Source organism: Parasteatoda tepidariorum, chromosome 8 (genome assembly GCF_043381705.1).
Source record: "Parasteatoda tepidariorum isolate YZ-2023 chromosome 8, CAS_Ptep_4.0, whole genome shotgun sequence".
In the NCBI taxonomy this organism is placed as follows: Eukaryota; Metazoa; Arthropoda; class Arachnida; order Araneae; family Theridiidae; genus Parasteatoda; species Parasteatoda tepidariorum.
Window position 1 is genome coordinate 30,090,919 of NC_092211.1, and position 22,965 is coordinate 30,113,883.

A 22,965-nucleotide genomic window follows, 5' to 3' on the forward strand; every position below is an offset into this window, starting at 1 on the left:
GCCTTTTTTTTTTCTATTCTCGAGGGGGGGGGGGGCTCAAGCTTGACTTAGAAAATGTCATTTTACGTGAAATTCCTGAGGACCCCCCTCCTCATTTTTTATTATTTTATTACTTGTTCGAGGAACGAAATTTTAGAGCGGCCCCTTTGGTGGTCTAGTTCGATTTATTTGTCGTCCTGTATATATTAATCCCAAATTAAACCCATAAATTCTGTTTTAATCCGAATCTCAGGTACTGACTTTTTTTCTCCATAGATACTTTATTATTTTTTTTACGTCCCTGATGAACGCGGCCAATCTATATTTTGTATCATTATCGAGTTCCTAAGTTGTCGCCCATTTAATTTTCATTTTCCGCGTTTATGAATTATACATTTTCGTAACTGTCGTTCGTGGAAGTCTGAAGAAGATGATTTAACTGCGACTGCCGCCTTGACATTTTTCGTTTCGAGCACATAATTGGCCTTGATGATGTAATAAGTTTTGGGACAATCAAGATGGCAGCTAAATTGGGAAGAAAAATGGAAAACGATTCTACTGAACTCATGTTTCTTCGCCTGCGAATTTTGTAAATAGCAACATTGAAAATCATTTTCATTTCGCTCGTAAAGAAGTGGCGACGATTAGTTTCTTTTTACCAATTTGTGCAATGACGTGTTTTCTTTTATTAAGATTTATGATTTTTTTTTTCAAATTTTAATTAGTTTTGATGTTTTTACTATTTTACTTCTTTGTTGAACTATAGAATGAACTGAGTCATATGACAAGGAATATATTTTTGATGCTTTCTTACATTTTTCTCAACGTATCACGTCATATTGTACTGGGAATTCCTTTTATTAAATAAGGCAGAGACGAGATTCTTTGAGTTAAGAATAATGTTTTCAAATTTAAAATAATAATACCTTGTATATTATAGTATTTACTGCATATGATGGGACGCATTTTGATTGAATATGGATAGGGCACTTAGAAACTTTATTATATTAAGCTCTTGCCCAAGACATATTTTTAAAATGCGGACTCGATTTTCAATTTAGTTTTACACTTTTTTATATGATTGTGATGTGATGATAAAAAAAAAAAGCTCTGTAATTTATTTATCTTGATTTTCGAAAAGTATTTTAGCTTTAATTATAATCTCTTTCATAAAAAGTGATGTTTAATAAAAATAATTTTTAAATTATTAATATAAAATATCTCCTTTAAATACAAAATGCAATTTATTTTTTGTGCTTATCTAGATTTTCTTCTTTTATTGATTTTGAGTATGAGATTTTTTTACATGTAGCATAAGAAATTTTTGGTAATCTTCCTATGGAATTAAATTTATTAAACTGTTTGCACTTGAATTTTTTTTTTTAATATTCAGTTGCAAAAAAGGTCTCAAAATTTTATTTTGTCACTACTTTCGACTCTTTAATTCATGCTAGCTTATGGGTTCATGTTAATAAATATTCTATCATGTGGTAATTATTGTTTTTAATAACTTATTTGAAATAATAATTCCCACTTGTTAAAATATTTATTAACATGAACTTATTAACATCCATTAAATAAAGAGTTAAAATTAGAATATTAAAATAAAATTTAAAAACCTTTTTCGTAACTGATCTAATTATAATTAACGTTGTCGATTTAATATTACTATTATAGCAATGTTTTATTTATTTTTTAATGTGAAAATCAAGTTCGGTGCAGGTTTGCTAAAATAACGAAATAATTGAAGTCTTTTTCAATGATGATTATTTCGTCTCAAAGTAAACAAACCATGAAGCAAATCAACTTTATTGACGAAACAAGCGATAAATTTCTTGGAGGCTTTTCTTTTATGTCTGCTGCTGCCATCTAGTTGAGATTTAGCTAAATATTACAATTTAGAATTTTGTTTTAAAAAAAAATGCAAAATATTTAACAAATTCTTATTTTGTTATCTTTTCTAAACAGATATTCTATGGGTTTGATTGGAAAAAATGAAGGCTTGGAATTGTGTGATAAAGTCACAGCTTCATCATTTTGCAGGTAGTTTGGATTTCCTTACTTTATTTAAGTATCTATCCTAAACTTTGTTTGCTTTATAAATTTTAATTTTTTTTCCATTCATTTATTTTAATAGAAGAAGATTACCTGTCCTTATGGTTAGAAGCAAGATGGCCCCATCATTGAAGATATCTCATAAATTCATTGAGCAAGGCCGTATCCTTAAAAAAGATATATATTCGTAATCACATTCAGAAACTTAATATTGTTTCTTGTCTGTATTCAAAAATTTTGGATATTGCTTACCTTTTCTTTTTCATTTGTATGAGACGTGAGCTAATTATATCACTGCTTTCAAATCAGCATTCGGTTTCTCACTACAAGCTACAGTTTTTAGATCAGTGGTTACCAACTGGCGGGCCGCATGCGGCCCGCTTATCCTTTTTTTATAGCCCGTGAACAAAATATATTAGTGTTCGTTTTTTTTTTTTCGGACAATTTTCGTAAAAAATCTATATGGGTTTAAAATACTTTTCTTTTGTTTAAAACCTAATTTCTTCGTTTCTGTGAAATTTAACATACCAACGGTGCAAAAAAAGGTTTCTCAGGTTTTGCACCCAAGAAAATATTTATTCAAATACAAAAATAATAATCGTGTATGTTGCTCTTTTTTATTTTTTTTTTTTTTTTTTTTTTTTTTTTTTTTTTTTTTTTGTGAATATAATTTAGCATGTGTGTATCAGAAATTTTCTCGAAGAAATTCTCAGATTTAAGTTTTTGAAACCACTGATTTTGGACGAAAATATTTACACACACATTTGTAAATTTGAAATCTAAATATCTATTCTCTGGTGGCTGCAGCTAACAAACCTCAATTTTGTCATTGAATGTTTTGTGTGCTACTATGTAAGTTTTAATACCAACCTTTTTAAAGTTTTATATCTTAACAGTTAGATATCTGTTGCACATTAATTGTTTAATACATGGGTGCACATAAGAGTTATTGTAGCCCGAATTTTTTAATATGCAATTAAATATTTTTAAAAATCTACTTCTTATTTTAATTTGTAATTCAATACTTTTGTTTTGTGCAACTTGGTAAAAATCTGACAGTAATATTTAATGTTCCTTCAAACATAAAAGAGTCCTACATAAAATTTTGATAAAGTTGCGGCCCGCCATTTGATTTGTATTTTTTAATTGTGGCCCCCCGGCCTCATGTAAGTTGGAAAGCCCTGTTTTAGATAATACGTTTCAGTTTATGAAGATCACATATTTTTTGTCTCAAGTGTTATTTTCAAAGAAGCAGACATATTTGTGTGTATAAATTTATACGTTCTTTATAAACTTGTACATTCTGACAAAGAAATAAATTAAGCTCAAAATATCACTTTGGAAAAAACCTGAAACTTTTCGACCAAAACTAATTTCAAATTAGAAATTCCCACACCCAAACTAGGTGTAATAAATAATTGTGCTAGCTACACAAATGTTTCCCAACGAAATCTCGGTTATGTGAAAATAACTGAAGAAAATTCATTTTCCGATCGAAATTTATATTAAAAATGTTTTCTTTTTTACACGTGATAATATTAGTAGATTTTTTTTTAAATAGTATTTTGGTCGAAAAATCCTGAAACTTTTCGACCAAAACTAATTTCAAATATGTTTTACAGCCATGTATAATAAATGTTTTATAGTAATGCAATTGCAGGTTACAAGTACGATGAAAATAAAAGCGAATATCATTATCAATTGAAAAGCGGATTAAAGCAAACAAAACACAAATTTAATTTCAAAAATATTTTTTTATGTCAGTTACTACCATAGATATAAAGGCATCCCCTATATTAGTCTCTGATTACTACAAAAAAGTTGTGCTGTTTTATATAAGAAGGTATTAACTTTAACTGCAGTTAGATAAAAAAAAAATCTTTTTATCATAATTTACCAATTTCATTAAAAATAATAATCTAAGGAAGAAGCAATTGAAATTAATCTTTTCACAGTTGTTTTTCTTGCCATATTAGAATAACTTCCTTTTAATATTGTCTTGATGTAAAAATCTAGAGATACATTTGAAATTATTAAAATAAAATATGGTTTTAAAAATTAGATTTGGAAATGAAAGATTGTAATTCCTAGCATTTGAGTTACTTTCTTATTTTTATCTTCATTATTTTTGGAAAAAAAATCCTATAACTATTTTTTTAACAATAAAAACATAGGGTGAAAAAACTGCATTCAGTGATTTTTATTTCCGTTTTGAAAAATCCAAAACATCACAAGATTTTAAGAAATATCTCTTCGCAAGTCTTAATGTATCACGCAAAGGATTGATAATGATAATAAAAATTATTTTAATTAAATCAATAAAAAAGGTTTTTGATTTAATTTAATGATTTTAAAAAAATATTGAATTAATAAGCTGATTTAAATAACCGAATCTCTTATAAGCAGTTGTTTATAGTATTTAATAAAATTTTACTATGTACTCTAATCTCTAAGATTAAAGATTATTAATTTTTATTTTAGAGGTCCTGATCCAACTAGGGAGTAAGGATAAATTTCTTTTTTAAAACTTTGTAATATTTTCTTGAATATCTATTACACCTTGGAATTATCTGTTTTCTTTTTTCTTTCTTTTTTTTTTTCTTTTTAAATCAAAACTATTTGTTTATTCTTACATTTGATGTAACTGAATCCTCGTTTTAGGGTATCTGCGCACCTGGAAAGTCATGATTTTTGGTCGCCGAAAAATCTAATTTTTGTAATGGAATTTACCCCCCCCCCCCCCCAATTTTCATNCCCCCCCCCCTCCCCAATTTTCATGGTGTTCCGAGTATATGAATTGTAACAAAATCCTCACTCATAGTCATATTTTATTAATGTATAAAATGTTTTTATCATGTTCTTTAAAAATTATGGTGTTCTTTCAAAAAATGAAAGAAAAAACATAATTTCTAGAGCGAATTAAACTTCTGTGATTTTAGAATTTTTTTTTATTATTTTTTTATTTTTATTTTATCAATTTAAATTTCTAGCTGAAGCAAGCTAGTCATTGGCGATTTTTTTTTTAAATTCTGTAATGGTAACAAAAAAAATCAGGTGTATTTTTTTCCTTTCCGATGAACTAGAAAATTATCATTAGAATATAATTCTGCAGAAAAGGAGAAGAAAAAAAAATTTTTGCTTTTGTATTTTTTTCCTGCTATTTTGTTGCTTCAACTCTTTCTTTACTCTGTTTTTTAAATTTAAAATCTATAAATATGAAGATGCAGCGTATAACAGTTTCGGTTATACCTATCATTTCAATTAATGTTATTATAATGCTTTGTTTAATTTATTGTTGTGTTCTTGTCAGAGAAAATAGTAACTTCGTTAAGTCATGAAAAATTCTTGGAATTAGTCATGGAAAGCCATGAATTTCAAAATCGAAATTGTAGCAGATACCCTGTATTTTATTTTTAAAAAAGTTAAGATATAATGTTTTTAATAGTATATATCTTTCGATATATTCGAGTGACGATTAAATTATTTTTTAATAAATTCAATATTAAAATTACGAACCTAAGACCTGACTAAGAAGTGTTGTAATTTTTTCTTAACATTTTTACCCAGATGTTCGTATAGGTCCAAATGTTGTGATGGATCCTTCTTTCTTAGTTACTAGGAATATGGAAGATTTCATTACATGGGTTGATAGATCAGCTATTAAGAAACACATAGCCAGATACAATGAAGAGGTAAATAATTAATTTTATTTGTTGTGTTTTTTCAATTTAAAAAATTATATATTTTTTTTGTTTTATTTATTCTTAGTTAGAAAATAGCTCTTTAAAAGTTATTACTGTCAAATAGTTTAGTGTATTATTATTATGTTCATTTAGTTTAAAAAGTATTATATATAAATATGTGGAAAACATCGACCTTAATCTGGAAGTGGACTAAGGGGATTAGTTTTAATAACGGAAATAATTAGTTCACAAATATTAATTAAGTGAATAAACGAATTCGTAATTTAATAATTAAGTTATTTTTTAATATATTGCATGTTTGTTATATTTTGCATGGAATTATCTTAGGATAAGCTAGTTTTATAATAGTATGCAAAAAAATTTTTTAATTCTCTTAGAAAGTTCTTTACATATAGCGAAAAACGCAATAAAATAAAATTAACGTTAAGGGGTCCAAACTTTGGATCGCTCTCCTGACCAAACAATTCGGAACATATTTTACAGATAGTGGCTCCCCCCTATATTTCGGGGGTCAGAAATCTGAGTTCGTCGGGGGAAAAAGGTATATTTTTTCAGAGAAAATACGTTATTGTGACCTAATTTCGTAACTTAAACTATCGTCTACTCTAATTACTTAAGCATATGTGAGGTCACCCCCTTGAATCAATAAGATAAAAGCCCTAGAACGTGAAGATCCAATCATTAGTTCAAAAGTTATTTAGGGTGGTCCGTTATTTATTTTGCCCCCCTGTACATTAGAGGTAAGTTTTTTATTTTATTGTTAATACTTAGCTTCCGTTGCTCACATGATTGTATGGATTATGTTTATCGATTTTTATTACTGTTTGATGAACTCCGATTTTCAAAATAGTTTTCGTTCACTTACTTTCTCTCTTTCTTTTTTCAAAAAAAAAAATGTCTTTAGTGTAACAAAAACTACATGATTATACATTTACATGCTGCTAAAGATTTGAATTAATTCAGTAAAACTTAAAGTATTAAACGAACTCTCATTTTGAGTTTACGTACTAGAAGCTCGTTAAGTCTTTAAAGAGGAAATTATGCCGTCATGTAAACCAAGTAATTTTTTGACGCAGTTTAAATTTTTAACACATATTATTAGGTGTATTTTTAACAAATATTAAATATTTACCTCTTTAATTTAAGTGTAAAATTTGATTTAAGTCTTCTGTGGCTTTTGAATCATTCCTATAATTATAACTAATATAATTGAAGCGTTAATGTTAAGCCACATTTTTTTTCAATAGAAATTTTTTTTTAAACATCAAACTGTAACTTAATATATCAAGTAGATAAGTAAGTTTCCTGAATTTCCACAGGATAACATCATAATACACCTAAACATTTTTGCCAAGTGTTGTTTTTCACTAAAAACAATCCTAAAAAATGCTCTCTTGAAACATTTGAAAATGTGACTTCAAAACATGTAATAGTTACATATGTTTTTCTAATATGTATTTTTTTTCTTCTATTTTTAGCTGGATGATTTTGACCTTATGTAAGGACCTTCACAAATTAGTGTATATACATCATGTAAATAAAATTTGTTAAAACAAGGATTTTGTTTTTATTTAATTTGCACAAGACTATAATAAACAGTTTATAATTTCTTTTTATTTTATATAAACAATAGCAGTAGTTGGGCCGTTTTCAACATTTAGAGTTGAAACGCAGTAATTTTAAATCATTTAATAGGCGGTAATAAAAAAGAATAAAATAATTAGTTGAACAATAAAAAAAAATAGGTTAATACTTCGACTTATAGAATTGGCATGACTTTACAATTAATGTCTTGTGTATGCATTTAAAAATATTTCGAACCGTATTTTACATCCACTCATACTTAATAACAACAGGGTCAGCAATTTATTTATTTATTTAGATGAAGTTTTCTAATCTGTCGATAGATGGCGGCAGAAGTTCTGAATCTGGCTTAGGACTTGAGGGAGGGGGTAATAATCAAGAGTTCACGCTTGACTCAGATACCTTGTTAAAATTTATATATATATATATTTTTTTTTACTGTAGCTCCTAAATCTGCAAATGATAAATTTCACACTGATTCCTAATTCTAGAATTTAAAAAAACAAAAAATCATTTCAATTTTATAGATATGCGGTATCACAGTATCAGTGATAGACTTAACTATTTATGTAACTTTATTTTTAAAACCAGTGAATAATTATCTTTTTGACGGAAAAATTCTATTTTACCTTAGTTCGAGATTAATTAAAATTTATACCATTTTTTAAAGCAAAATTTTATTAAAATTCTCTTATAAGTTTGCCTTAATATTCCAGCTTAATAATCTAATTAAAAATAGAATAGAAAATTTTAATAATGGTTCACAGTTATTTCTTTATTTTATTAAATGGGATTTAAAATCCAGAGACCAACATGAGTTAATTTCAAAGTGTGCAATAAATTACTAAATAAATTTATTAATTAATAAATTAAGTCCAAAGAATAATAACATTATGGATAACTCAAAACTATGCATATTAAAAAAGTCATACCAATTGGCTATCAGAGTATTGTATAAACTCAAATCTTTAATAATTTTTTTTCTTTTACTAATTGTATTTTTCTAGTGGTTTTACCGTTAGCTAAATTAGCTTGCTCCTTTTTTATTATCTTCTATCTGCACTGTATGCCGTTAATAATGCGAAGTTATGTGTTACAGAAAATAATTGTTATTGAGCTAATGGTTTTCTAAAACCCAGTAAACTGCGCTGCTAATATCTTATCCCCACTTGAGAAGCGTTGCTGACAGCGTTCAAAGCAACCTTGGTGACCATTCCTCCTACTTCAATCGTGCAGTAAAACATTGTCTGATAAAATCGTGGTCTTGCCAATACTGTTCCTCCATTTCTTTTTGGTCAATTTTCATTTAATAGTAATTTTTTATACGCAGTAATTTTTTTTACTTCTGTTATTTAAAAGTGCAAACTGTATTTAAACTACGAAAAAAAAAAAATCTGTGCATTTTAAAATGACAAAGAGCTTTCAAAGTCTTGAAAATCGATCTAAATTTTGATTAGACCGATGCTATTTTTTTCAAGAATATTGGTTTAAATATACAGGGTTATTCATAATTCCCTCTCTGTTACCTTATGTTTACTACAACTGGCTTCAGTGGTACATGCTACTGCCATCTAACGGCAACTGCTTAAATTAAAACTTGAATACTTTCGGAATAATGTGATATGTTCTTTTTTGCCATATTCGTCTTTGTTTTTTTACTATAACGCTTCGAAACCCCGGAGGGAATTATGAATAACCCTGTATATATTTGATGCCCCTTTTGTCACCTAAGTTGGTTAAAAAGTATAAGTTCTTGGTGCAATACTTGCTGCTCTGCTACATTCATGAAATACCAAATTCAAAGGAAATTAGAAAAACCTTACTTTAATGTGGTTACATTTTACTGAATTTTAAAACATTTTTAACTAATCTTTATTAGCCAAACTTCTGCATAATATTTTTAAAAAAATTTATGCACATGAAATTTTTACTTTTTACCGTTCATCTAGTGAAAAGTTCATAACGACAACAACAGACCAAAAGTTGCATTGTGTATTCTGGATATAGTTAAGTATTAGTTAATCTTGATAGTAATGCTGATATATGTATGCATGATAATAATACTGAGTAGTTAAATATTGATAATAATGATAAAATTAACTTTATTTTTATATAATGTTCTGTATTTATATATTTTCTAATATTTATGATACAATCTATTTCTTTGTTTTATAAGTGTTATCAAACTATTTTACAATGTAATACTTTTTCAACATGATTATTAATTTATCACCAAACATCGAGAAATTTTCATAGCGTATTGTAATAAAAAAATATTGAAATGAATACTCGTTACAGCAGTTTTTAATAATATTTTAATTATAAATTTCTATGTTTTAATAACCAACCATTGTAAAAAACAAGAAAACAGCAACACTACCGCTATACTTCACACTGATAAAAGTTGACAACATTTTGAAACGATAAAAATGAATGAGAAATGTTGATGTAAAAGTTATAAGATGCATTAAGAAGTCATTTTTGACAATGAATTACTTTTTTTTTCGAATAATAAAAATTATTTTTAATTATAACAACACAAAATATATTATTTCTTGTAGACCTTTCTTTTCTTCAGCTTTCATATCTTGATTTGAATTTTCCTCAAAAATTCAATTCAATTTAGTTTTATTATAAGAAATACTGCAACATATTTTAATAAATAGGCTAAAATGATTTCGAAAAAAAAAGTAGCTTTCTGGCTTAATAATATGCAAATTTACTTATTTCGACACACTGCACTTTAGTAATTCACTAAATTTGAATAGAGCTGCAGCCAGCATTACGCAGGCCATACACGGAGAAGGCAAGCTGTAAGTTAGAGACAAATGAGAAGCAGATTCCCATACTTTCGCATTAGCTTGCGCGCATTACCTCTGCGCATCCTAATGCAAATTTATAGGAAGTATATGTATGCCTTTTTCTTCCCTTACAGTTAAAGAAATTGTAACAGAAGTAGAAGTTAAAAATAAAATGTGTTTTATATTTTTATATCGAACACGATTTAAATTTATTCGTATTATGACACCATCAATTACGAAAATCACTGCCATTCAATTGTTTTCCGAATTATTAAAGTGACAATAAATTTATTACGAAAAAAAGGTTTTCGTTTAGAAAGGTGCGTTTAGTCGAAGGGAAATAAAAGGCATTTGCGCCAAAATGCCTTCCTTGTTGCCAAAATTAATAAAAAAAGGTAAAATAATTGTTTAAATATTTTTTTAAGGTTTAAATATTGCCGATTTAAAAATAATAATGTTTTTTTTTTTTTTGTATTTTTGAGAATTAATCCTCAAAAAATATGATTTTTAATGATAAGAAATGACTCGCCAACATTCGAAACTCTTCCCAATTAAAGAACAGTGTTACTTAATTATGATAACATGTTCAAGTAAACAAAGATGTTTTACTATTAAATATCTTATCTTTCTTCTGGTTTAAGATAAGATAGATTTTAACGTGATAACATCCCATTCATTTTCAAAACAAACAAAAATACTTGGCGAGATTTGGTCAATGAAATGAGGCTCCAAAGTACTAAGTAGAATATTTTTTTTTTTTTTTTTATCCTTTGCACTTTGTGTACATCAAACTATTTGCCCACAAGTTATGAAAGTCACAGGATTGTAATGTATTTAACAGTGATTTTTAGGTGAAATTCAAAGGTCAGATTAAATTCTCAGTGAGATAGCAGTCGGGTGCACCAACTATTTTCGTATTCCGTGTCTCAAGATCTTTCAGTACGTCAAGAAACTGGTCTGTACAATCCCACGGATTACCTGCGAGAAATTCAAAAATAAAACAAACTGTGAATAAATACATAATTTTAAATTAACAATGTAAAGTGAAAAACAAAACAAACTGTGAATATTACGTTATTTTAAATTAACAATATAAAGTGAAAAACAAAACAAACTGTGAATAATATGTTATTTTAAATTAACAATATAAAGTGTATGTTAAAAATCATCGATAGTTTGAATAATCAACCAAAATGAAGTTCTGTTCAGGAGACTAGAAATTTATTCTTTCAAAATTAGTTTACAAAGTTGGAGATTAGATGGCGTTGCTGATTTAAAAACTATAAAAGAAGTATTTTTGTAGACTACATTATCATTGTAGACTTCATTAAATTTTCTAAGTATTTTGAAAAAGCAAATGATAAATATATTTAACTAGTTACGTATTTTTAATAAACCTCCTCCAGCCGCGATAGTCCGAGGATAAAGTGTTTCCCTTCCAATGAGGTGAACCGGGTTCGAATCCCAGTGATGGCTGGTTAATACGTATTCCGCATCCGGCTTGCACTGACCACAGTGCTGACGAAAAATATTCTCAATGGTAGACGGATCTTGGGTTAGAGTCCCCTTGCCGTCAGGCTAACCGTGGGAGGTTCTCGTGATCTTCCTCTCCATGCAACGCAAATGCGGGCTAGTTCCATCAAAAAAGTCCTCCACGAAGGCAAATTTTACTTGGTCCTTGTTGAGTTCCCTTGTCTTCTGGATTGGGTTTAAAATTACATGGCTACGTAGTTGAATATTAGTAGTCGTAAACCCAAAAATTGGGTCAACTGTTCAACGACGGTTAAAAAAAATAATAAATAAACCTCCTTGCAGCAATATACGGTAGCTTCATTAAATTAAGTTATTGCGGATTCGGTGGGCCGTTAGATTCTTAACTTCGATTAAAAGGATACTATGTTCAATGTCAAAATACAATGGTCCGTGCGATATCAACACAAATTATCCTTATTTAACCTGAAAGTTCTTAAGGTGAATATAAAATTTTTCACCTATTCCTAAAATGCATAAATTAATTTCGAAGAATGGTACATTAGGCTGACATAAAATAAATAAATAAGCATATTCTTAAGTTAAGGGCCTAAAACTACATTTTGACAAATAACTCAAAGGAGTTCTGAAGATAAAAAAAAAAGAATGAAAAAATCTCTTAATGAGAAGTAAGAGTGCCGCGGTGGCTCAGGGGATGGAGGTTCGAATACCAGAGGTAGCAGGTTGATACGAACTCTGCTCCCTCACCGATCACAATGCTGATGTAAAATATCCTCAGTGGTTGACGGATCATAGGTTTGGGCCCCCTTGTCACCGTCTAGTTTGTTTTAATGCTTCACCCAGGAGTTCCCTCGTCTTCTGGGTTGGGTGCAAAATTAGAAACCTATGGCGATGGTCATTGATATTCGTCAACTCAGAATTTGGTGGGCTTTTCAATGGCAATTATCAATTAAAATTTTAAAAAGAGAAAAATACGAAGACATTTACTAGTATTTTTGTACATTTTTCACAATAAAGTGATTAAAATGTTTTTCGCTATGTAATGATCATTCATTTATTTTAATTTTCCAAGTAACTGGAAAAAAAAAAGGCTTTTCCCACAGAAATTAAATACAAGCTAAACTGTAACTATTAATTTGTTTGAAAAAAGTTACATTCATACTTATTGTATTCGTATAAGATTAAACTCTTTAAAAGTGAAACATTTTTTCCACCCTCGAATTATACTAATAAGTCTATTCTGGAAATTAGTTGCGTCCGAAAAAAGATGGTAAAAATTTTGAAGTAGGGGTTTAATTTTATTATAGAGATTAATAAGTAATTCTAAAAATATGTTAATAAGTAAATGAAATCATCCTTATTTTTTATTTTAAAAAAATCTATATCATAGTTCGAATTTAATATTTGAAATCTATTACAATGCAAGTATTAATTTCATTTTTAAGGATCTGGCATCAAAATTTGTTCCATAATTTAAATAAAATTGTGAATTTGTAAAAATGTGATTAAAATCTATAAATTTCATTAAAATGCATTTAGTCTATTAATCTAGTTTTCATAAAAAGTATTTAACAATTTTTAATGAAATGATGGATTTGTAAAAATGTAACAAATGACTACGAATTTAATAATTGTTATTTTTTTAAGTTCATTGTTACAGTTTTTATATTAAAACATAATAATAATTTTAGACAAATTTAACTAAATATTGTATTTTTAAAGATCTTTGAATTTAATTAATTACTGAAGTAACGTGTAAAAAAAATCTATTTCAAATGAAATTATGCATCTTTAAAAAATTAATAAATGTCTATGATCTTAATAATGTGGCTATTAATGACTTTGTTAAAGTTTCGATAATAAAATATAATTAATAACTTTAAATAAAATAATGAATTTTTATAGTTTAATTTAAAATCTGGGATTAACTCGTTTCCTTTCTTATCTAGTTCGTTTCTAATGTAATTGATAAGAGGAAATGATAAATGAGGAACTTATATTTATTCAATTATCAGGATGATTATGTGATAAATAATGAAAGTGAAACTTCGATTCAAGGTCAGTGTGACAGGAAAGCTACTTTTTTTTCTCCGTCTTTATTTGAGTATTTTATATTTTTCTTTGAATTTTAAATTTATTTTACAACAATTTATTCCTATTTGCTCATTTATTCTACAAATGTTTCATTCCTTTTGTTTTTTTAATTCTTTTCTTAAATTATTTTATAAAAATTTCATGCAATTAAAGTTTTTGATTAGCATTCAGGAACTACTTAGCAAAAAAAAGTAATTCATGGTTATTAAATTATAATAATGAAAATAATTTATTTTGAAGTAAATTTTTTTTGTATTCGCTAAATGTTTTGTGTTTTCTGACTTTGTCGTAACCTAGCACGAGAATTAGACAGGTTTGTCGACCTACTCTGAATCAGTGAAAAGACTACGCATAGTTTTGACTTTTGAGGATCTAAAATTCGCCTTAATCCGGATTCTTTAACCCGGGTCCTGTATTTGGGAATGCTATAAAAAAAATTTCTGATTTAGAGAAAACTCATTTGCTGTTTAGTGAAATTTTTTCTTCTTCCCATTTTCCAATTTTTTATTAATAAAAGCATGGTCAATTATGGATAATTTAGTATTTGCAAAGCTCTAAGTGACCCACGCCCCTTTTTCCGGCACTGAATTTTATTACTTTTATTTTATCTTAAAAATGTGCATAAAAAAACAGTTATTGTGAGGTAACAAATAATTAGCTTAGTTTCACAAAATGCTTGATGATTTTATTGATTTTGTAGTTAGAATTTTCATTATAAAGATAATTAAATTCATTTTAAGAATAAGTTTTTCATTTTAAAGATTAAAGTTCTGAACTAGAATATACTCGTAATTCGTTTAGGTAATTCGTAATGTATTCGATACTTGTAATTCGTGTAAATTGTTTCTTCACTAGGAAACGAATATGGCTTATACAATACATTAGAGATATAACTATTTTTATAACACATGTTATATGCGTGAGTATAACACATGTATTTGGCAGGGTTAGCAAATATTATGATTTTCTTTTTAAAAAAAAGTATTTTTTATTATTTATATTTCCTAATCAAAATTCAGATAAAATTTATTAACAATACTCAATATCACTTAATAACAATGCAACTGAAACTCTTTTTATCTAAAACGTTTTAAATTATTTTGTACATAATTGTTACGTATTAATCGCTAAAATATTAAAATCAAAGTTTTTTTTTTCAAGTTCAGCACTAAACATCGTTATGAATTTATAAAGACAAAGACACAATTTGTCATTAGATATATAAAGAATGAAAGATTTAGATCAGGAAGCGTAATATATATATATGTGTATATATAAATACAATACAATTATTCTAAATTATCTTTTGCATAATAAGTATTTATTTATTGTTCATATACACTTAAAATATTTTTTATAAAATTGAATTATTTTACGTACAGTTGAAGAAAAATTATAATGTTTAGATGCTTCATGTAATTTTTATCCAAACTTGGTAGTTTTTTCTTAATTTGTTTATTTTGAAAATTAAATAACAATTTACATACATTTTACTTTCATTATTTTTCAAAGCAAACCTTTCAATACCAATAAAATCCAACTTTTAAAAACATAAGAAGTAATAAATTATAAATATACTCTTTAGGAGTATGTGTATAAATATATTAAAAAATATAAAAATCAGAGATTTCAGGGAAAAAATCTAGGTAATTTAAATCATACCAGCCCTGGTACTTTGTAATACCGTTTTTGCATTTAATTCATATATTTAATCTATTCAGATTTCTGAATTGACCATGTCTATTATTCCTAGGATGAATTTAATCGTTTTCTACCAACTTGTTCTTTAACTCTTTCATCGCTACGGACGACTTAACTCGTTTTCGAGGAATATTCGCTGTGTGCTATGGACGAGATCACTTGTACCCTGCATAAAGTTTTTTCAATATTATTGCAGTGTGTACAGTACAGCGACTTATTTATTGACATTTTAGCGCATTTCAGTCCATATTTTTTCGTCTTTCAATTTTAGCAGAAAATCTTATCCCAGAGAGAAGGATGAAGACGTGCCATTACCGCGATAAAAGTGTTAATCCCCCTTCAAAATTTTAATTCTTTAATTATAAAAGCCAAAGATTTTAAAATTATTTTTATTTTCAATTCATTCGTGATTTCGGTCGAAAAATAATTATAAATAAACTATTGTCCTATTTGATTAAAATTTCACTTCGGAATCGACTTAGGTTAATAATTCGGATGAAATACATTCAGATAACCAATATTTAATTTTTATTAAGTGTGCAGGACTTTTATAGTAATGTACTAACTTTTAAACTATTTAAAACTATTTTATCTGTTAATCAATCTTTCAACTGCTAGAATAAATATAAGCAAATAAAATAAAAATTCACATAAAAAGTTTTCAATACAGTAAAACACTGTTTTTACGTTTCTCATTTATACGTCTTTTACGTAGTTTCATTGAAGTCCCATTTTATTCTAAGCAATGTAATATAATTAAAATAGTTCATTCATATGATGGAAAAATGTAACTGATCAGTAATACGTAATTTTTTACGTCTTTTTTTTTGTAAAAAAATTATGTATATACATATTGTTTTTAAGTTCATAAATATTTGGCTTGTATTCATGCTAGAAACATTTCCAATTAGTTTTTTTTTTTTAATAAAATTAGTATGAGAAAGATTAAAAATATTTTATTTTGATAATTTTTAAAAGAACGCTTTTGAAGCAATGAGTAGATAGATTGCGGAACAAAAAAAGATAATTAAAATAAATTTTTGACGATTTAAAAATTATGGATAGAAGATATTAATGAAAAATTGCTCACCTCCGATTCTAACCATTCCCAACTTCACATTGTGCATAAATCGATGTTTCTTGATATTGCTGAATTCGTTGTTTTCAATGTTCAGTACTTCAAGATATTTGATGTTTTTCAGACCATGGCGGAAATTCTGCAACTTGTTGTTTTGCAGGTACAGCTGTCTTAAATTCGGGAAAGAATGTCCAGTGACTGCATCGATGTTAGTCAGTTCGTTATGCGAGAGATCTAAAACGCGAAGATTTTTCATACCCTGGAAACAATCATAGTCCAAATTCTTAAGATTGGTATTAGACAAATAGAGTTCTTCGAGGTTTTTCAAAGGGGCTATGGCTTGGCACACATTCTCAATGAAATTTCCAGAAAGATCTAGAATTTCGATGCTGTTGAGTTCCTTGAAAAGATCTTCATTTATTTCTGTGATGTAATTGTAAGATACATTTAATTTACGAAGCTTTGTCAGGGGATATAAGCCATCCTCAATTTTTTCTAGGTTATTGTAAGCCAAGTTGAGATATCGAAGGGATTTTAAATCATTGAAATTGTCCGATATATCGTGAATGTTATTCATGTCCAGATTTAAGTGCGTCAGCTGATAAAGTCCATCAAACTGTTTATTTACATCTACCAGTCTATTGTTCGATAATAAGAGTACATCCAGATTCGGTAAATTTTCCACACTTCCATTCAATGACGTCAAGAGATTTTTGGAAAGAACTAAACCGACTAAAGATCTGGGAAAGGAATTTTGTTCTATCGACGAGAGTCGATTGTTCGGGAGATATAAATATTTCAAATTATGTAAATATCTTACCGAATCTTCATAAATTTTCATGATGAAGTTTTCAGCTACACTCAAGGTGCGCAATCCTGATAAGTGTTTTATAGCTGCAGATGGGAACTCTGTCAGACGATCGTCAGATAAAACCAACAGCCCAAGTGAGTTCTGTCCGTCGAACGCATTATCATCGATATTCCTGAAACTGCTTCCTTTCAAATACAATTTCTTGGTCGTGATGTTGTTAAAAGCATGATGAGGTAGTTGGTATTCATGCACGTTGCTAACCCGTAAACATGGCAAGGGGGTCTTGAAACGGTGCACCAGAGCATTACGAACTGTATCCAAACTTTTAACATCATTGCATACAACTTCGCTCTTCGGAAAAGCAGTGCACGTGCACGGATAAATTAGATCCGCTGGCGGACATTCAAAATCGAAGCTTCCGTAGATTTCCACTGGTACCAGAAGGGTAATAACGAGCAATGAAATCGCAAATTTCATTTTCATCAATAAAAATCTCAAGTACATTAACTAATATCCAAGAAAAAAGGTTAAAATATATCGTCTATAGAATTTTCTTCGCGTATCTGGTCAGCTGGGTCCTTGGGCCTTCTATATGTGGTATATTTATTTGCAAATCGTAGCAAGTTGAAGATGGCCATAAATATGAAATCGCTTCCCCGATTAATTGCTCAACTGCGATAGTAGTTCAGAAGAAAAGTGAGATATAGAATTGTAGAGCTGATTGTTTTGGGTTTTTAAATCCCGTGCCTTCACGAGGTGTTCACGTGCTGTCAGGGCGTTTTCTATTGGTTGTTTTTTCGACCTATGAGGGTTACAAGCGGTTATAATAATGAGAGAGGAAGTTCTTTTTTTATAGAACGCATGTGAAGAAAATTGAATTGCCAAGACGTTCAAGAAGATGAAGTGGTTTTTTATGGAGTGGCAGTTCCTTTTTAGATGCGATCACGAGAATTGCCCGGGGAAAACGAAAATAAATTACATTTCTTATGCATCTGATGCAATTTATGAAAAAATGTTTCGCCTCTTTTCAAATGATTTCAAGCTCGATTTTCTTACATCAGCTTTATTTAAATTAATATTACTTATAATTTATAAATAGAGACCTTTAAAATATAGTTTTTCTAATGCTTCTTAAATATAATATAATATTTATTGCTAATCCATAACATTTTCCTGAAAACTTCAGATACAGTACAAGTACCTGTGTAAATAATTTTTTAAACTGTTTTTACATTTAAAAAAAAGCCCTCAACAGTGACAGTTATACGTTGTTTAGGGAGAGAAAAAATTGCTTTAATAATTGCATCTGATGTAATTTATGAAAATGAAAAAGGTTTCATCTCTTTCAAAATAATTACAAATTTGATTATCTTACTTCAGCTGTGGTTAAATTATTATAACTATTTATTTATTAATTGAGGACTTTAAAATAAAATTTATAATATTCCATAAAATAATATTTTGCGTCAGTTTCGTTTAAGATATTATAACTTTTTACTTATAATTGAAGCCTATACAATAAAGCTTATAATATTTCATAGAATAATAAAATAATATTTATTGATAGATCCATAACATTTTCCAGAAAACTTCGGACACATTACAAGTTGCAACATGTGTAAATAATTTTTTTGAACTGTTTTTACATTTAAGAAAAAAATTCAAATGCATTACTTGATTGTTACAGTTATTCGGTGTTTAGGGAGAATTTTTTTTTTATTTTTAATAATTGTATCTGATGCAATTTATGAAGAAGAAAAATCTTTCGCCTCTTTCATAATGATTTCAAATTCGATTATTTTGCATCAGCTTTGTTTAAAACGTTGTTACTCTTTATTTATAATTGAAGCCTTTACAATAACACTTAAAATATTTTATGTAATAATAAAATAATATTTATTGATAGATTCATATAATTTGACTTAAAACTTCAGATACAAGATACATGGTTCAGATAAAATCTGTGTAAAAAAAATTTTTAAACAGTTTTTACATAAAATAAAAAACTCATGCATTACTTGATTGTTACAGTGATTCGTTGTTTAAGGTGGAAAATTTTTTTAATAATTGCATCGGATACAATTCATGAAAAAAAGAAAAATGTTTTGCCGCTTGTAAAATAATTTCAAATTTGATCATCTTGCGTTGACTTCGTTTAAAAAATGATTCTTTTTCATTAGTGAATAGAAGTTTTTAAATTAGTATTTACCGCATTGCATGCATTATAATTATTCAGTATTAAAATATTATTTACACTTAATTTTTAATATTTTCGCAAAAACATAAAACTTACCAATTGTAACAGGTCTTTTTTTTTTTTTGGAAACTGTTTTATTACAACAAATGCATTCTTATACCATTCTCTACAGATAAAACTACATTAAATAGTATTTCAGATATTATAATTACACATTACGGAAATATTATTTACTTTTAATTCATAATATATTCCTAAAAGCCTCATATGCATTAAAAGTTACAACTTATAATTATATAATTTTTTTTAGCCGTTTTTATGTAACAGACGCATTTTGATAATTCTTAATACTACATTAATATGCTATTTATGAATCGAAAATTTAGCACCCCTAATTAAAATTCAATTCAAAAATTAATTCAATATTAGGTTGCTCATAATAAATATTTAACACTCAGGTACTGTTATACCATAGGTTCCTGTTTCAATTAAGAATAAAACGTATGTATAAGGCTTTCAGATTTTAAACGTAATTATTGTATGACAACCTATAACTCGAAAATCACTTTAGTATTTCCGAATTTATTGAAAGCAAAATGCTTAATATTGAAAATTAGCCAACAATTTCTAAAAGGAAGTAAGAAATATTAAAACAGTTTTTTTAGAAATATTTTTTTTCAACAACAGTTTATGAATTATGCGAAATTTCAAGTAAAAATTAATTTAATTTTAATTTTTTTTAATGAAACAAGACTCTAATTTGCTTAACCAAAAATACAGCTATTAATAATTTGTAACATTAATGTTTCAAACGTAAAAAATGCTCGAAATATTCCATGATATGTTTTTTTTTCTTCCTTCTCTAAAACAAGGCTTTTTAAACCTTTTGGTAAGGGGGCCCTGAAAAAAGTTAAGGAAATTTTGTGGAACTCCATAATAATCGCGCATATCCGACACACATGAGAATGAAGCTGTCGGTCAGTTTTAGGTCATTAACTTTAATTTTTGTTTTAAAACATAGAACAATGCGAAAATTTTAAATAAATAACAAACATAAGAACGTGAGCCGCGATCGCTCAGGGGATAGAGCTTTCGCCTTCCAATGAGGCGAACCAGGTTCGAATCCCTGTCGATACTAATTCCGCATGCGGCTTGCACCGACCACAGTGCTGACGTGAAATATCCTCAGTGGTAGACGGATAATGGGTTAGAGTCCCCTAGCCAACAAAGTAATCGTGGGAGGTTTTCATGGTTTTCCTTTTCATGTAACGCAAATGTGGGTTAGCTCCATCAAAAAGTCCTCCACGAAGGCAAATTTCTCCCAATTCTCGATCCAGGAGTTCTCTTGTCTTCTGGATTGGGTTCAGAATTACAAGGCTACGGAATTGAACATTAGTAGTCGTAAACTCAAAATTGGGTCGGCTGTTCAACGACGTATATAAAATAAAACATAAGAACGTAACACAATAATAAAAATAATTTCAATTACTTTGGTCAATTCAAACATTACTATAGTCTATCCATTGTCCATTATGTGTAACCTCTTGAAAGGTCACTACATAGAAAACCCACTTACTTCTAACAGCGCAGGTGCAAGGTTTATGTATCAATTGGAGCAGCATGCTCATTTTTAATTATATTATCAAATTTTGGCAAAATAGTTGATACCGCAGGACGAAGCATTTCTTTAACATTCTTTAGATTTAATCAACGCTTTGATTTTATGGAGGTTAAAGACAAAACTGTCGTCACACAAAAATGTCTTTATCTATTTTCAGAAACATTATGTAATAATATTATAAAGAAAATAAGTGTAATATTATACTAATAAGTTAAAAACAATATCAAATTTGCTAAAATTTATTGTATTCTTTGAAAATAAAGTTACACAGATGAATGAACTTATTAAATGACTTATAAGGACTTAGTATAAGAATTTAGGGATTATGTCACTCTTCCTTCATTCAAATGAGATTCATGACGTTTTCCTTTTATTGAGTAAGATAAGAATCTAGGGGATTATGTCACTCTTCCTTCTTTCAAATGAGATTCATGACGTTTTCCTTTTATTGAGTAAGTATAAGAATTTAGGGGATTATGTCACTCTTCCTTCATTCAAATGAGATTCATGACGTTTTTCTTTTATTGAGTAAGTATAAGAATTTAGGGGATTATGTCACTCTTCCGTCATTCAAATGAGATTCATGACGTTTTCCTTTTATTGAGTAATAACATCCAAGGATATAATGGTCCAAATAATTTTTAATAAACCAAATAATTATATTTCTGTTGCTATATCGAATTAAATGATTCCCCGTGAACCTTCTAATAAAAAGTAATAAGTGTCTATGAAGTAGCTTAAACATTGGTCGTTAAATGGAATGTACGCTGTAATGAGAGTCGCGCTAAAAAGCGTAAACTAGTATTTATAAAATTAATTTTTACGTTGTGCCTGAAGTTTTGGGGGTTAAGTTACCTTTTTTAAAGACAATCTCTGAAATTTCCTTTTAGTTTGGGGGTTCAAAAAAATTTGGCAAAACGTTTTAATTTTTAATAATTTTTATTAAAAAAAATTAATGAAGTTTTAAAATTCTGTTTGAAAATCTGTGTGCTCATAATGTGATCAAATAAATTCTACATGCCACAATTTGGGTGATTTATAAATGTACACTGTAAAAATCGGTGGTTAGATGCCACAATTTCTACGTTGAGCTAGACAAAAAACTTTTTAGTGCATATACTCACATCTTTTATTTGCTTTTTCACTGTTCTTTCATTATTTATTTATTTATTAAGTTTTTTTTACTGACATCATATATTTTTAGGCACAATTAGAATCAGTTTAATGGCTTCATTGCAAAAAACATTTCGTTAAAGAACAAGCACAGTTTCAGTAATATATTTGCACTAAATCTTTCAAGCAATTGTAATTTTGTCATTTTATATCATTTGATTACAGTATACAGATAACTACAGTTTACATGTGAAGTAAGTTTAAATGTATATAATTTATCTCAACACCAAAAATGGTAACAACTATACGCCAAAATTTTTTACAGTGTAAAGATGTCTTAGATTTATCATATGACAAATTTTGCCTGTATGAAAATCTATAAAACTAATAAATATTTAATTCTTGCATATTTTTATGTGAGGAAACAATGCAGTGTTTAACCTTTTGGACACCGGTGTCCCTTTTGTATACTTTTATGACTTTCAAATTACAAACAAAAATATATTTTGGAATTTTTTAATTATGAAAAACAGTCGAATAAATGTTGAAAAAAATCAGTTAGATTATCGGATTGTATTTGTATTAAAATGTAAAATCCAAAAGAGTAATTAAATTTTTTTTTCATTCATATTCAAAAATTTATCAATAATTGACTTTGTAAATTAAGGAAATTTCAAAGATGAATTACTGTTTCGCTCTAAATAACTGTAAATAAGTGCAAATTTGAAAAATTATT

The 22,965-nt window shown here is 27.9% G+C and overlaps 2 protein-coding genes across 3 annotated transcripts in view; one reads left to right on the plus strand and one right to left on the minus strand.

Annotated features, from left to right (window-relative positions):
• Window positions 1-7,295, plus strand: part of LOC107442777 (U3 small nucleolar ribonucleoprotein protein IMP3) — a 91,534-nt gene extending 84,239 nt beyond the window's left edge. The window contains exons 3-6 of one of the 2 annotated variants that reach the window (XR_011637538.1): window positions 1,948-2,022; window positions 2,117-2,196; window positions 5,602-6,085; window positions 6,134-7,295. Coding sequence is in view for 1 of the 2 variants with exons in the window: in XM_016056418.4 (XP_015911904.1) it covers window positions 1,948-2,022; window positions 2,117-2,196; window positions 5,602-5,726; window positions 7,217-7,240 (304 nt within the window). In the remaining variant the exon portion in view is untranslated. The remainder of the gene's footprint in view (window positions 1-1,947; window positions 2,023-2,116; window positions 2,197-5,601; window positions 6,086-6,133) is intronic. The other variant, XM_016056418.4, reaches the window with a different exon arrangement.
• Window positions 7,296-9,619: 2,324 nt separating this feature from the next.
• Window positions 9,620-18,086, minus strand: LOC107442773 (leucine-rich repeat-containing protein 15). The gene is made up of 2 exons (XM_016056412.3): window positions 16,500-18,086; window positions 9,620-11,101 (listed from the first exon to the last, which is right to left on the minus strand). The coding sequence occupies exons 1-2, from the start codon at window positions 17,800-17,802 to the stop codon at window positions 10,989-10,991; spliced, it is 1,416 nt and encodes a 471-aa protein (XP_015911898.1). The 5' UTR covers window positions 17,803-18,086; the 3' UTR covers window positions 9,620-10,988.
• Window positions 18,087-22,965: the final 4,879 nt, after the last annotated feature.